This window comes from Monodelphis domestica, chromosome 2 (genome assembly GCF_027887165.1).
Source record: "Monodelphis domestica isolate mMonDom1 chromosome 2, mMonDom1.pri, whole genome shotgun sequence".
NCBI lineage: Eukaryota > Metazoa > Chordata > Mammalia > Didelphimorphia > Didelphidae > Monodelphis > Monodelphis domestica.
The window spans coordinates 237,709,316-237,726,725 of record NC_077228.1 but is presented as its reverse complement, the minus strand read 5'-3'; the positions used below and the strand labels follow the sequence as shown (position 1 = coordinate 237,726,725).

Below are 17,410 nucleotides of genomic sequence, written 5' to 3'. Positions count from 1 at the left end.
CTTCTGAATCTACTTGCAATCCAAAAGGAGGCAGTCTGGCTTAGTGGAGAAAGCCTAGAGCTAAATGTCTACTATGACATTGATTTGCAGTATGGCAAGTTCCTTGACTTTCTATTATTTCATTCCCCTAGGTATGCTTGGCCTTTCTTCCCTTTCTGAATGCTCTATTCTAGATTGGTCATATTGGGAGAATTAAAAAGGGAAAAAATATTGAGTGTTGTGGAGACTAGCATTATGAAAATAAAAAAGATTATCATTGTGATCTAGTTTTGAGCCTAGGTACTTGAAATTAGATGGCAGTCATCCTATTTTTAGAGTAGCTTGAAGCTATGTCAGGTAGTGAATACTTTCACCCTGTCAAAAATTCAATAAATCATTAATTTTAATGATATGTCAGGTGACACAACATTTTGAACTACTGTTCAGTGTTAAAGTGTTTTTGGAATGTTAGAAAGCTAAGGTAAGGGGGCGGGTACACAGAGGAGATAGAAAAAATGTATGAACTTTTAAGCAAGAAAAAAAAAATAGTTTGGGAAGGCTCATAAATTTAGGCCTAGCTCCCACTATTAGACTTACTGTGTGACTACAGTAGTTACCATTACTTTTAGTGACTAATTTTTGTCCCCAAGTGACATAGTATGAGCCAGTATGAGAAAGGAAACTGCAGGTGCAAGGCTACGCATGGCTCTAGGAATCAAAGGATTCATTCCAGGAACCTTGTTAAATAGCTGGGCAACTAATACATTTATAGGAGAGTATGGCAAAAGTTTAGTCTGTACTTCTTAAGTGGAAAAAACATTGGATTCAGAGACCAAAGACCGAGTTTGGATGTCAGCTTTTTTTTTTTTTTAAATTCAGGACTAAACCAAATAATTAACTATTAAGTTGAAAACATATCTCTTGGCTAATTTTGAGGAAGTCTGTTCCTCATGACAATATTTCACACTGACAGAGACACCCTCATTTAGATCTAGACATGCCCACAAGTAGATGATGCTTGTATGTTGGGAAAAGGTCTCTACTTGTGTCTTTATTAGAAAATGTACATGTGCTTATCTTTTTAGCCAAAGAGCAAAACCACCTAACAATCCCAATTTTTCCTACTGAATTCCATTCCAGGTCTCTTCCTTATCAGCTGAAGACCATATGGGCAGATTTGTCCACAATCGCCTACCCAAAGTCTCCCCATTCTCTTAAAAGATGACCAGGCAAAGGTGCCTTGGAATACAAATTCCTTATGGCTATCATTTGCCACTACCCTCACCTTTCTACTCCATGAAGTCCACACTTTCCATAAAGTCCTGGCCTTTGGAGAGATTTGCTGGATTTAGATGAGTAATGCCAAAGGCATAGGACTGCACAACATATCTCAAAGAGGGCATAATTACTCAGGGAATTTTTTTTAAGGTGAATATTTATTGAAGAATGACAAGGTAGATTATTTTTATTCATCAAAACTGAACAAAAGCTTCAACTTCATTTCAAAAAATGAACATACAAACTTGACTTACAATATGAAAATGTTGCAAATGACTTTTTTTGTTTTTTAAACAAAAAATTTCTTTGTAGACTGGTTCTCCCTATCTCAATCCAGGTGAGGAATATAGTGGGTACTCATGGACCTGATCCCACCTATGATTGGCACAGAAACTTTAACCTGCTTTATTTTCCTTACTTGGGCTGAATTAGCCCTTTATTTCCCTGGATTAGCCTGGTTTCTCCCTTCTTACCTGCTCCTAGGGGCCTTACCATATTTTAGTGCAGAGATTCCTAACTGACTTCAAACCACTATAGGTCAGAACTCGCAAGCAAGTGATTCACCAGCCTCAATCTCTCTGGTAGCAGGGACTGAAGGAATGCACTATCATGCACAGAATATGATTCCTTTTAATCAAACCCTTTCCCTCATCCTAAAATATGGAATAACCATATCCACTTTATTTTTCCAACTGGATCCTGTCCCTCTAGTCCAATACTTTGCCATCAAGGGAGGTAGTGGAATTTAAGGACTAGTGACCAGAAGTGCAATCCTTAAAACTTAAAATCTAATTTTTGTGCCTTTCTTGCTCATACCAGTCAGACCTGTAGGGTCTGATGGGTTAAGTCAAGGAAAATAAGGAGGAAATCAGAATACCCACTTGACTCATAATGGAACTAGTTTCCACCAAGAAAAAGATCAAATAAGACAATGAATGTCTGGGCATAGAAAGGGCCCTGGAGTCCAGGGCAGCAAAATCACCATTTGCAAATGCCTCTCTGCACCCCAGCCTAATGGAAACTGTAGAGGGAAAGCAAGTGAAGACTAAAGGAAGGAAATAGGAGTATCAGCAGTAGGAAACTAAGATTACCAGAGATTGGGAAAACCAGCCACTTCCCCAGAGGGTTCTTAGTCCTTGATAGCTTCACCAAAGTGACAGGGCCTTGGCACATTAGGGTGTACAAATGCACATCTGGCATACCTTTGCAGTCCAGGAAGTCTGAGTACCATGGCAAATTGAATGCTACTCTGCTCTATAATACTAGCAATTGGTTGGTCAGTAGCCTTGGAATGATGGCAGAAATTATCTGCTTACCTTGCATTCACAACCCATCTGGTATCGTTGATTTAGACTCTTTTTCTGCGTGGTACTCAGGGAATCCCAGGGCTCGATGAAGTCACAGAGAGTAACATGCATTTTGCCGTTTCCTTCTGACTTTCCTGAAGAAACCCAAGAAAACAGTGAACTTGTCTTTTCCTGTTCCCTTCCCCCTTCCCTCCCCCCCAATTATTCATTTGGCCTTTTGGCTCACTTAAGAGTAAGAGTTTAGTTTTGCTGGTTAGTTTTCCAAGGGTGAACACACTCTTGATTACAAACTTTAATTGAATTCCATAAATACTTAATGCATTTCTACTCTGTTCAAGCCTCTAAGCAAACACCAATCAATATTGTACCTGAACTGAAATATAAAGGTAAATAAAAATGATGCCTGGCCTCATGGAATTTATAATAGATATGGGAGGAGAGAAAAATGATTTACACAAAGAGCCATATATCAAAGTCAAAGAGAAAAGCGACAGTCTCTTATTAAGCATCCATTATCATCACACAAGACAAGATGTTAGGTACAGATGACACAAAACCAGGGTCCACATCTTCAAGAAATTGACAATGCACTGGGGAAGAGAGAATGCATGTAGAGGAGGGAGAAATCACAAAGACACTTAAGTTGATAGTAGATTATTAGACAGAAAAATCTGCTATGATTTCCCTATCAAACTGGATATGGATGAGTGCTGATAGTTTCTCACACTTTGCAGTGGCTTCCAAGTTAGCTCCTTTCTCTCTTTTTCTGCAAAAGACATCAAACCTGTGACATCCAGTGTCTTAGACAAGCAAGAGACAGAAAACAACTGTATTCAGTGAATGACAGAATCTAATTGAAGGTAGAGTGGTCATTTTAAAAATTACTGTATTCACCCTTGTTAAAATGATACCTTGTCAAAATGTTCAAATGCTAAGCAGTCAGTCTCTGATCAGCAGGCTGAATATAAAAGCTTCTCTAGAAATGGAAGGATAATAGCTTTCAAGGTAACATTTTCATATCTAGACACAGCTTGCTTGACAGGATTTTAACAGACCAAACTTCTATTATCTTAGTAGCAAATTTCATGTGGAGAAGTCATGAATTGGAATACAGTCTAGTAAAGCAGTAATATAGCTGGAGAGTATGCTGACATCACAAATAAATGAACTGTGACCAATTACTATGGGAGAGAAACCTTGGGTGCCTGAATTTTAAAAAATTTAAAATTTCCTTTTATGAGTAAAAAAAAAAATTTAACCCTCACTTCCCACTTAGAATTGATACCAAGTATCAGTTCCAAGGTCAAAGAGGGGTAAGGCTAGGCAATTGGGATTAAGTGATTTGTCCAGGGTCATACAGCTAGGAAAGGTCCAAGGTCACATTTGAACCCAGGATTTCTCTTCTCTAGGCCTGGTTCTTTATCCACTGAACCACCTTGCTATTTCTGTGAAAAATCACTTTCAAGGAGTGCCATCCTGGCATTTAGACTTCTTATCTTTGGTTTTATTTCAATTGGTTGTCTTTCCAGGAACATTTTTATTTCATCTGGATCTCTACAGTAGTATGGGGCCTTAAGTGAAAGAATTATCACTGTGTACACTTTTTTCTTGCATGTCTGAATATTTGCTAGAGTAGAATGAGAGGGGAAAAAACCCTAGACCTGAGTTCAAATTCCACCTCAGACACCCCTTACTAGCTGTTTGACCCTGGACAAATAACTGAACTTCTCAACCTCATTTTCTTTTTCTATAAAATGGGGTTTGTGATAGCACCTGGAAGAATTGTTATGAAAAAGAAGTGATGAATGACATATAATAAACTATTTTTGTTTTTATATTGCCTCTTTATATAGACCTTAAAATCTCAAGTCTTGTTTCTACCAATCTTAGAGGTCAATAGTCAAGAATTTGTGCTTTCATTGGTTTGAGAACTCTGAAACCTTTCTGTGGTTTGGAATTTTAGAAAGTTTCTTGATAGAGATAAGTGACTTCCCCATAGTCATCAGGTTAGTAAATGTAAGGGGCAAGATTTGTACCCCAAACTTCTGGACTCCAAGTTTAACATGCTATCCAGTAAACTGATTCTCAACTGAAAAAGATATTAACTAAATTCAGACAATTCTAGATTATATGGGGGCTGACTTTCCAATCAATGCTTCTTCTTCTGAATTCCTATGGCACTTTTGGGTAGCACTCATTTTATATTGGTGTAGTTTTAAAATCTCTTTATATATTAAAAACAAACTCCTCCCTGTCTAGAACATAGGTTCTTAGATATCAAAGACTGAATATTCTCCCCATCACCTAGCACAGAATCCTCACACGGAAGAGTACCTAATGGACAACTGTTGGTAGTGTGCTGGAGGCCATCATACCCTCACTGGCTGACAAGGTCACAGTCTGGGGAAATGGGGTCTAGAGAATGAAGCTGCCACTGGTTTCCCTCTGTGACTTCTCTCTCTTTAACTTCCCTCAATAATGGATGATTATTGTTCTCTCTCCAATACAAAAGAAATAATATAAGAGCAAAGGCATATTGAATAAACATATATCCCACCTTAATCCCCCCAGACTATTACCCTAAAAGATTACATTCACAGAATTAAAACCTAGAGATTACTACCCATTTCCCCCCTCCTTTCCTTCTCCACAGAAGTTATATTCACTCCCATTACAAGCCAGGCAAACCAAGAACATCAATCATATTCAAGACACACTCCACTGAATTCTGTTTATGGACAGAAACCAGACAACATTGTCAGGTGCTTTAAAGTAACACAAGAAAAATAGAACTTGTCAATTGAGGAAAACCCCAAATCTGGTCTGTCCTTAAACTGCCCTCTAATCTGTACCTAGCTATGAAATGTTTTGTTACCCATCTCCTAAGTAATTGTGATTGATTGTAAAAGTTGACCAAAAGCAACAATGATTCTCCTAAGTCAGGGAGAACTAACCTCTAGATCACTCTGTCTATGTCATTCATCTATAGCAACAATGTTTCATTGACTATCTCCTTAGGCTACGCGTCTTCTTGTTAAGTTCCATGGAAACATATATACAGAAAATTGATTGTGTGCCAAAGAAGTATGTAATCACCAGCCTATATAATAAACCTCCCTGCTATGGCAGAACAGTGTGTGACGCCTAGGCATGTGGGCCTGAGCACACAGTGTCTCTCACCTCGTAATTCGACCAGATGAAGTAACCTTGGATCTTCCAGAGAGACTGCTGGACGGATCTCAATATACTGGCGCCCAAACAGGGATCTGAACCATGGACCCTCAGATAATGAATAGATTATTCAGACATCCTGTTTCTCATTTACTCATTCAAAAGAAAATATTGTCTACTAATAAGTGCAAGGCTCTTTGGAGGTGAAAAGGATGCCATTCCTACCCACACAGAGTATAAAGCTTGATGGGAAATAGCCTATAAACAAATTGACAATCTATACAAGGAGGACAGGGTACCATAATGATCTCCAAATAGAAGTTGTGGCTTGACTCAGAAGGGTATTGTTTAATCAACTTTTGATATACAAGCCTGAATCTTGTATTTTTTAATTTTTATTTAATTTAAATAATTACCATGAAACTACACATACCCTCATCCTCTACACTCCACCATTATTCTTCTTCCCTCCACTTAACAAGCACCTAACCTTCCCTCTTCTGAGCTGAAGTTTGGACTTCAGGGCAGAGCAGCTATGCAGATGGGAGTGGGCAAATACAACCTCCTTCACCTCTCCAGCCTATCTCATTCATTCCCACAGATTACCTCATGACTTTAGAAGGCAACCCTTGGATGGACTCTGGCAGTGGCTGGTGGACCTTACCACTCCTTTTTCATTTTCAGTGGGACAAAAGAGGGTTATTCAGGATAAGCAGGACAGAATGAATTAAAACCCAAATCCCATAACTTATTATGTTTCCTACCAAACCACTCCCCCACCCTACTAAAATTCCCAGGGAAGATTTGCTACTATCCTCCTTACAGTCAGATGGGCTCATAAGGTTGGTATTATCTTTGACTCCTCACTTGCTCACTCCACATATACAATCAGTTGACAAATCTTGTCATATCTGTCTGCTACTCTCTACCCACAAAACTACTACCCCAGTTCAGGCCCCTGTAAAATAGTCTCCTAATGGGCTTTCTTTCCTGCATTGTCTTTCTCCTCCACAATTCATTCTCCACACAATTACCCAAGCAGTTTTCCTAAAGCCTAGGTCTGATCACAGTAATTCACATTCACATTCAAATTTCAGTGACTTCCTATTGACCTTGTGATCAAACATTACATCATCTTCATTTTGACCTTTCAAAAAACATTTTGGGGTAAGTTCTATAATGTACATTCTCTGTCTATTTGCTGGCTGAACTTGGAGAGTTCTTATCAAAACTCAGTTCCTTTGCTTTCCTCTACCTCCATATGAAATCACAAGTTAAGGGATTTTATATGGATGTGGACAGGTGAGTCAATAGCAGCACAATAATATGTATATAATTTATAAGTGTATAAAGCTAAATTATCTCTCTCTTTATACAGAGGGAGGAGTCAATGCAATGGTCTCCTATTCTCAAGTCTCTCTCCATTCCCAGTCTGTCTTACTGCTATGAAAATGATTTTCCTTAAAGGTAGACCTATCACTTTTCTTTTCACTTTTCTATCCAGTGGTTCCCTATAACCTCTAAGTTTAAATATAAATGCATTTGTTTAGCTTTTAAAGCCTACATGACCTAGCCCCATATAATCAGTCTTATATATTAGTCCCATTTCTACAACTCTCCCATCCGGTGAAGCTGGCCTTCTCTCTTTTCCTTACACACAATACCCTGACTCCCAGTTTATAACAGCTGTCCCTTATACCTGAAATGCCTTCTTACCTTTGCCTTGGAGAATCTCTCTCTTCTCTTAGGATTTACTTCTATGTGATCTTTTCTGATTTCCAAAATTACTGTTGCCTTCTCTCCCAAACTACTTTGTATTTTTTGCATTTATTATGTAAATAGTTATATATGTACTTGGCTCCCTAGTTAGAAAGTATGAATATGGTTTGTTTTGTTTACTGTATTTGAATCCCTAATATGTAATATAGAGAAGCTAGTTAATAAATGCCTCTTGTTTGACCAACAACAGAAAATTTGTTTTTGCTTATTTTTCAATTCATAATGTTAATATTAATAAATTAATGGAAATAATCAGGAGCAGGGCATAAGACAATACTATAAACACTGTATCTGAGTGTCTCCTGCAGCACCAAAACATGTGAATGTGAGTCACTCAAACCAAGAGAAGGTATCATCAATACAGTCATTCACAGAGGTACAGCTAGTTTAGGCTAAGTGGTTTTGTTGTTTCCTTTGATTTCTGTTTAATCTTTGTCTAAGGAGTGTCCCAACACCACAAGCATGGAGACTGTATCCCAAGACTTACTTAGGAAGTAAACAACAAATTATATTTGCAATCATCTGACTGAACCAGGGAAAGGATCAGTCATTGTGTGAGAATTAGGAGCAGAATTTGCAACAGAATAAGCTAATCTTGTCTTCTCTATGATATTTATAAATTCCACTACAAATGATAAAAAGCTCCTTTATTGTTAGAAATATTGATGATGTCTCAGGTCCTCTGGTCAATTGACAGGCAGCAATAGAGCAAAACTGTCATATAGTATACATAAGGAATTAGGAATTGTTCATCTTTTTTTTTTTCCTTTGGCAGTCTATAAAGACTATGGACCCCTTCCCAGAGTAATGCTTTTTAAATAAATAAAATAAAATGCATAGAATTGATGAGGAAACCAATTATGCTAAAATAAAGATGCAATCTTTTCCCTCATCCAAGTTCACAGCTCCCCTGAAATCTATTCACAGACCTCTCTGTGGATCCTAGTTTAAAAATTTCTGGCAGGTAAGACCCTGGAAGAAGATGTACAGGGTACTAGCTTCTCCCACAGATATTTTTCCTTGCAAATGATCTTAAGTCCAATTCTTTTAGAAATCCAGACCATAAGGGTTTATTGAAGGCTTGCTGGGTGAAAGGTAAAGGATAATTTTAGCATTGTGACCTAAACAATATTAATTATTGGTCGCCATGGATATCCCAAATTAAAAAAAAATACCCAAGTCAGCTGGAAATTTATGGTGATTTAATTAATATAGTGGAAAGAAATTGAGAAGAAGGGAGAAGGAAAGGTTGTAGGAATTCTCCAGCCTGGCTTGTGTGTGTGTGTGTGGGGGGGGGAAGATTAGAGACTCTAGGAAGATAAGGTTTTGGAAAGTTAAGGAGGAAGAAATCAGCCTGAACTCCAAGAGGGCTCAGCCAAGATGCCTGAAACTGAATTAGCTCAAGGGCAAACTCACTGCCCAAACCCAGACAAATAGCTGCCACTATGCCAAGATGTCAGAACGCTTAGCACACTGCCAGCCAGAGCTGCCTCTCTGGGGGGAAAAGTAAGATGAAAGGAAGCTCCCCCTCAAAAAAAAAAAACAACCTAGATGACCCTACCTCCCTTTCCTGTGTCTCCTCTGCACCAATCATAGCCTAAGCTTGTCTTAGGACAGCCCAAGGGTCTGTCAGCTGTTTCTGATTTGTCAATTTCTCTACCAAAGGCCATCTTCCTAAACACTCAATCTTCAAGCATGTTTACAGACATTTGTATACAAAGTAGGGTGGAGTAATGCAAAGTTCCAAAAACATCCCTGATGTTGTTAGAATAAGCTTCTTCATCGTTACAAATCAGGAGAGAGCTAAATCCAATCTTCACAAAGGCACTGTGAGACAATACCATGTGGGAATACAGTGACAGAACAAAAGATGGGACCTGACCTCAAGGAGATCACATTCTATTATGGTTAATAACAGATAAACATAGAAGTATATACATATAATTTGAAGATAAAAAAGAAAACACTTATAAGCAAGGAAATCAGGAAAGGCTCCCCTTAGGATGTTATGTGACCTAAATCTTAGTTGAGGTGGGAGTGCAAGGCATTCCAGGCATACAGGGTGGCCTATTCAAGTAGGCTCAATTGACTAGAAGAGAAAAGGGCTTCTAGACAAAGGCTTCCTTCCTTCAAGGTCCAATTCAAGCAGAATCTTCTTCTACATGAAGCCTTTCCTGAACTTCAAAACTCCTCCTCTCATTGTTTTTCACAGATTGTTTTTCACAGAAAAATAGAAAGAAAATATATATTTCTTTCTATTTCTGTGAAAAACAATGGGCCTTGCAATAAGGAAATTCTAGGTTCAAGGCATGCCTTTATACATATTAGCTATGAGACCATGTACAAGTCCTACACAAATTTCTAAGTAACCCTCTAAGACCATAAGTTGCAAGAAAGGTTTTATTATTTATTCATTACATTTGAATCCACAGCAGGTTCTTAATAAATACTTGATTAAGTGAAAGTACTTTGTGCAATAGGCTTGGAAAGGTTGAGAGTAGCCAGATTATGAAGGGGCTTTAAATGTCAAGATGAGAAGTTATTTTATTCCAGTGGCATTAAGTAGGAGAGTGACTTGGTCAATAGTGTGTCTTAGGGAGACTGTGTTGCCAGCTGAAGATGGTTTGGAGAAAGGAAGAGAATGGAAGTTCAAATGGGTGACTTGCAATAGTTCAGCAGATGATGAGGTAGTGGTGGAAGAAAACAAGACCCAAAGAGGTAAAAAAACAAGTTGTCTAGAATCACATAGGAAGTAAGTAGCACCAATAAGCCTCAAATCCAGATTTTTTTTTTACATCAAGCTCAAGCTCTTTAAAGCTATGGGGATCTCAGGGTCACACTCGAACTGTGAGGAAAATAGGATGTTTTCTGAACTTTGGGTATCATCAGGTTGAATTAATCTTTTAAGTGAGTGGCAGGACAAAAATTACAGCAATATCTTTTAAGTTGTTTTCCTTTCTACTACTTAAATATGAAAATATTAAGCTAGTAGTTGTTAACTTGGGCAATGAATAAGTCAGAATTTTGGAAGAAAGGACAAAAAACCTGTCAGAAATTAAGAGGCATCCTGTTCTTGGGAAAAGAAGCATGATCTCAGACCAAGGCTCCCAGAAGCTGAATCCTGATTCAACATGAGGGTGTTCTGAAGTGTAAAAGGATGCCATTTTATAACTATGGGTCCAAAGAGTTACTTTGGAAGTAGCTATTGGCATTCATCAGTTACATTTCTAAAATACACTAATAATATTTCTGTGTCAGGTATATAATATATAATAAAATCTCCAAACAGGAGATTATATGCATAAAGAAAATGACAGTCTTTGGGACAAAATTGAGATCTTAGCACCATGTTACTCACTGTTCTTAGATTAATTTATTGCTGGTCAATTTGTTGCATATAACATAACCAAACTTGTGACATAAATGGCAAATGAGATGTGCTAGAGTAGAATCCAGTTTCCTTAATGTCTGTTCCTCTGCTATTACTGAAATGTTTGATCTTTATGCAGAAACACCTTGTACTTTGTATAGCTATAGCCAGGAGGTCAGTTTTCAGTGTACCAAGTATTATCAATACATTTGCAGACATTCCTATTTGGTTTAATTCAGTTACTTTGGGGATCCTTCCTTCTCTTTAGTATCTAACCCCTATATAAGCTACCAGTTTTTGCCTTAAACCTTAAATGCCTTGCTTGTCTCTGATCATTTGTTTAAACTGAGGTTTTCCCCAACTGTGTGATATATTGAATAAAATGTTGATGGTTGTTAAATACAAGGTTTCATGCAAAAGATGTTTCTTGAGAACTCTGAGGCAAAGGAAAGGAAGGAGTGGGCAAGGTATATGGAAGCTCAAAAAAGGTTAAATACTTTGCTCAGAGTTGCATAAGCTGCTAAGTATCAAGGGTGACCTAAGAACCCAGACCTTTCCAGGCCAATCATGTAGGCTCTTTCCACTATCCCACACTGTAATATTTAGTAATTTTAGTATTGGCATGTATGCCAGCCCCAGCACAGGAGAGCTGCTCCATTCCCCTTCTTCCCAGCGCCCAAGGACATTTTTTTTTATTTTTTCTTAAAACCCTTATCTTCCATCTTGAAGTCAATACTGTGTATTGGCTCCAAGGCATAAGAGTGGTAAAGGCTAGGCAATGGGGGTCAAGTGACTTGCCCAGGGTCTACACAGCTGAGAAGTGTCTGAGGTCATATTTGAACCTAGGACCTCCCGTCTCTAGGCCTAGCTCTCCCAAGGACATTTTTTACATGCCCTGTCCCTTTGTCCAGCAGCCCAGAGTAAGTGCTTCCTCCCTACACTCTCTGGTAATGCAGGGGGGAAGGGAGGTTGGGGAGGGGGGGGGAGTGCAGCGAAAGTCCTCACAGACAGCTTGAAGTTGCTCCCTGGGAACACGAACTCAAAAACTTTTGCCAATGCTGGTCTAGATTATACTGGGTTAGAATAATTTATTTGAACTTTGAATTATCTATAACACAGTTCTCTATATTTCAGAATACTGTTCATTTCCTCTGTGAATAAACCATAGAAAATACACACAGACACATGTTGTCTATATTGTATGGCCACAGGAAGAGATAAAAGGAAGCACTTGCTATAAAACTAGGAACAGTTTGCTGCTACATAGGCAGCAGCAAAAGGGTCAAGAGGTCAACAGGAGATCCCATCTCTTAATCATCAAGTTCAAGGGCCAAGGTCAAGTGGAAAATTCAGTACCTTGAGAGTTGGGGCATTAGGAAAGTTTAGGAAAAAAAAATAAAGGAGGAAGCTAGTAGGCTGAAGATAAAGGTCCCCAGAAATAGTTCTAAGAAAGAGTATGACCCATAGCTTAGGATACTATACCTTTAGAGCTTAATGAGCTTAATCTGAGGCCAGTTTTCTCACTAGCAACTGCTGCTCCTAGAACCTGACCAGCTCAGACCAAGCCTGGGATTCCTTGTCATCATTCGAAGCCTTTTTTTTTTTAAACCCTTACCTTTTGTCTTGGAGTCAATACTGTGTATTGGCTCCAAGGTAGAAGAGTGGTAAGGACTAGGCAATGGGGATTAAATGACTTGCCCAGGGTCACACAGCTGGGAAATGTCTGAGGCCAGATTTGAACCCAGGACCTCCCGTCTCTAGGTCTGACTCTCAATCCACTGAGCCACCCAGCTGCCCCCTAATTCACAGCCCTCTTAGCTACACAAGGATAGGAAATATGTCACTTGTACCAGTATCTAGTTTATGACTCACAAGGAGGCACACAAATTCAAACACAAGAACCAGTTGATAAAGGAAAAGTATTTCCCAAACATTATAGGGAAAGAGTTTCTGAAAGAGTATTATCACTATTTCATATTATTATCCAAAAGGACAGAGGTTTGAGAGATTTCTATTTGAGAATCATGGTAGGAGATCATAGATTGTGCTGGAAAATATGTCAGAGGCATCTAATAAAATTCCTCTAATTTTACAGATGAGGAAAATGAGCAGGGTGGGGGGGAGGGGTTGTCTCTGATTTCACAGCTGGTGCTCTTTGCACTACTCCAGGTAGATATGTAATGAAATTACTCAGGAAGAAAGAACAGACAGTGCAGAGAACAAAGTTAAATGAGAATGTATGTGAAATATTTCAAAAATTGTATAGGGCACTATATAAGATATAGTTCTAACTATTTTCAAAAAAGGATTTGAAGGAAAAAATACTCCTACTTTCAAATGAATGACTCTAACTTATGCTACATGCATTTTTTTTTAATTAGCCTCATTTTCTGAGCTGTCAACATCAGCAGTTTCTGCTTAAGATTTTTTGAAAATCATCTTCACAGACTTTAAAGCTTGCCCATATTTAATGTTTCTACTGTTTTATGTTTACTTACGTTTTTCTAAATGTGGTTATGTTCTTTTACATGCCTTTGTTAAGTACAGAAAATAAGTATAGAGTTGGAAGAACCTAGCTGGTCATTGAGTCCTGAAAATTAATTCTTAAAGCTCCTATTTAGGCACAGATAGTGTTGAGAAACTGGGTTGAGCCCTTAAGATTTGGGTATCTTCAGAGATGAAACAGTTTAATTCTAAAAAAAAATAGTGGGTCAAATATAAAATCATAGAAATTATAGGTGATTTCATCAGAGAAAATGACAACAATGAGACAACATACCAACCCCTTTAGGATACAAATAAGTCCCCTCAAATACACTAATCCACTGCCCCAGCAAAACCTTGAAGTTCCCACCAGACTGCATAAAGATCAAGAAATATGAGAAACCACAGTAAGTTACTTTTTCCTCCACAGAACTATATAAGTCATCCAGAAGCCCATGGGTAACAGGAAAGGTGACTTCTTTAGCAAAGCTAGTCCCAGCACAACCACTGAGGAGATATGTATGCAATCTGAAATCTATTAAGAGCAGAAGGCTCCCATGAGAAAGTGCGAAGGTAGGTGACTTGGAAGCAGCAGGGAGCAGCAGCAACAGAGTCTGAACCACTTGGTGCCACAGCACCAAAACCAGGACAATCAGATCAAGGCTCAACACTCTACCCTGAGACAATAGAGATCTAGCACTGTGAAACTCACAGAATGAGGAGGGCTAAATGCCAAAAGTAGGGATCCAGGGGTGCAGGGTGAAACCAAACAGGACTGACCATCCCATCCAAAAATGCAGATAAGGCAGAGCCTGATGTTGGTACTACTGAGTTGCAGGAGCTATTGAGCTGAATGAATCAAAGAAAATAATGAATAAATAGTATCAAAAATTGTTCTTTTGTGTGTATGAGAACATCATTTTTGGTGTTTAAATTAGAATTTTTAGAAATTGTAGAAAATTGAAACTGGAGGAAAGATATTTCAATTTTTGGTGTATTCAATACTCCTGTTAAATGTTCAGTAAATACTTCTGGAATTTAAAAAAGTCAACTAAAATGAAACAAAACAGCTAGTAACTTCAGGAAAATAGTGGGATAAAATAAGCTCATATAATCATTAGTAATAATATAAACCAGCAGGAAGAGACATAAAAATGCATTTCCTTACAAAATAACTATAATGTAAAATATCTTGGAGTACAACTACAAAAATATACATAGTAATTATATGAATATAAATACAAAATACTTTACAAAAATAGAGATCTAAATAATTGCTTATGGTTGGGTCATATCAATATAATGGAAATTAATTTTTGAATTCACTTCCATATCAATTAAACTACCAAAAGATTACTTTAGAGAACTGGAAAAAGTACTAAAGATATTCATTTGGAAAAATATTTGTATTATAATTAGGCAGTTCTCAAAAAAAAAAAGGAAAGCAAGCTTTCAATAACAACCTTATGAAAAATTCTCCATAGCAATAATAATAAGTATAGATTAGAATACCACTGAGATTCCATCTCACATCTATCAGATTGGCAAATATGAGGAAAAAATGACATCTGTTGAAGAGTTTGGGGAAAGGGGGAAATGTTAATGTTAATGGGGTATAGGCACACTTAACACCCTGTTCATGGAACTGTACAAAGGCAACCATTCAAGAAAGCAATCTGAAACTATTCCCCCAACATTACTCATCTGTGCAAAACCTTTGACCCAGCATTATAAATCCTAGAGATTAAAAGAGGGAAGGGATCCAGATATAAAAAATTATTTATAATTTAAATGCTTTTGGATATATCAAATAGCTATTTGTTTATATCTTTTGACTACTTATGTGTTCAAGAATAACTTGGTCAACTTTAGATATAGAGAAAGAGGCATAAGGATCTATCTAGATATTTTTTAAATCTCTATTTTCGTCATGGTTAGCAATGTGCTACTAATTAGTTACTCTAATTCTTAAAGTAACATTTTGTAACTTTGCATATATAAGCACTGAGTGTGCTTTGGAAGTCAAACCCTGAAACATTTATTGCATTTCTACTTGAATTAATTGAAACTTTCCTTTCTATTACTACTTCCTAAATTTTGTTTTATTATATAAAAAACCTATTGACTTTTGTGGGTTTATTTTGTAGTTTACAATTTTTGCTAAGCTGTGAATTATCTCAACTATTTTTTTTTTGCTAATTCCTTCAGATTTTCATGTCATCAACAAATAGGGATAATTTTTTCTCCCCCCCCCCTGCCATACTGCTTTTAATTTTTCTCTTATTGTTATTGCTAACATTTCTAGAAGTTTATTAATAGCAAGGAAAAGGGTTGGCCTTGCTTTATTCTTGTATTTATTAGGAAAGTTCCTGTTTCCCCCATTGCATATAATGCTTGCTTTTGGATAGATACTTCTTGTCACACAATAAATTCTCTCTATCTAGCAGTTAACTTCCTGTCCACCAAATCATAGATTCCTTTGGCAATTTAATGAAACATACAAATCCTTTCTCAGAATAGTATTTGTAAATGCAAAAATAAAAAAACATATGAATCCAAAAGTTACAGAGAAACCAACTACAAGGAAATATAGTTATCAAATTAATTTTTTTAAGTTTATGTTAAGATAAAAACTCATTTTTTGTGCCTATCCTTTGTAGGATTTTTAGCATAACTGAGTGTTATATTTTGTCAGTGGTCTTTTTTTATCTACTGAATAAATAAATAGTTGAGAGTAGTGATAGCGATAATAAAAATTCAAAGAAAGAAAATGGCATCAATGAAACATTTAAAAAGTAAAGAGGGGGCAGCTGGGTAGCTCAGTGGATTGAGAGTCAGACCTAGAGACTAGGGAGGTCCTAGGTTCAAATCCGGCCTCAGCCACTTCCCAGCTGTGTGACCCTGGGCAAGTCACCTGACCCCCATTGCCTAGCCCTTACCACTCTTCTGCCTTGGAGCCAATACACAATATTGACTCCAAGAGGGAAGGTAAGGGTTTTTATTAAAAAAAAAAAGTAAAGAGAACAGTAGAACTCTCAAAGAGAGACAAAAAAGCAAGGGGGAAAAACTCAACAAAACACAAGTGGCACATAGTAGAAATTCAGTTTTACTATGCAGTTCTTGTTTTTCCTATTCTTTGTATATGGAATGTTTATTGGTAACAGACAAGTTCATAATAATAAAATTTTTTAAAAAATGAAAAGAAAATGACCAGCACAGATCTTTAGTAACTTGATACAAAGTTAGTGAAGTTTTTCTGAATCTTTTTTTAAAAGTTGCATCTGACTTAAGAAACTCAACATAATTGCTGACCCAGCTGAAGAAGTTATTGCTTTTTTCCACTTCCCTGGAGGAAGCAAACACTGGCAGAGATCTTCAGAAGCCTTAAAAGGTAGGCAGACTTTAGGATATGCCTCAGGCCACAATGTGAGTAGTGAAATATAGAGTTGTTTGAGGACGCTATTAGATGTTAAAATGGAGGGTCAGTTAAAATATTAAAATCAGAAGAATAAACTTTGGGCAAGCTATCTGTTGACTGACAGGTCAAGTCCAGGCAGTAACAAATACAGTCCAGGTTGTAACAAGAATAAATGATGCATTTATTATTCGAGGGAAGGTGAAAAAGGGATAAATCTAAACTAAGGACAACTACCTAAAAACTCTCCAAATCTTAATATTTCTTCACAGAGATTTCTTCAGAGTGAATTTCCTACTGCAATCCTCCCTAATTGCCTAAATCCCCAGTCCCTGATGTAGACTAAACCTACAACTAAATCCCCCTTAGCTGGGTTTAAGGAAAGGCTCTGTGCAAGCCTTTGATAGGGCCCAGGGAAGGTCCTAGATCCAAAAGGATCCAGATCTGATCTCACAATCACTGCAGATGGTTCAGGATCACCAGGAACTGCCTCAGTGAAATAGTAGTAGTAGTAGTAGTAGTAGTAGTCTCTCAGTAACCGAGGATGATGATTGTCTTTGTGTGTTTTCATCTATGGTGTATAGATGAATGTGCACAAAGACACTTGTGCAAGAAGGAGATTTAAGT

The 17,410-nt window shown here is 37.5% G+C and overlaps 1 protein-coding gene and 1 long non-coding RNA gene across 4 annotated transcripts in view; one reads left to right on the top strand and one right to left on the bottom strand.

Moving 5' to 3' along the window:
• Positions 1–17,410, bottom strand: part of TIMP2 (TIMP metallopeptidase inhibitor 2) — a 95,992-nt gene that overhangs the window by 3,259 nt on the left and 75,323 nt on the right. Inside the window, exon 5 of the mRNA XM_001380332.5 lies at positions 2,574–2,698. Coding sequence (XP_001380369.2) covers positions 2,574–2,698 — 125 coding nt within the window. The remainder of the gene's footprint in view (positions 1–2,573; positions 2,699–17,410) is intronic.
• The window catches only part of LOC103101673 (uncharacterized), a 95,181-nt gene that overhangs the window by 12,923 nt on the left and 64,848 nt on the right, over positions 1–17,410 (top strand). The gene's annotated exons all lie outside the window — the stretch shown is intronic.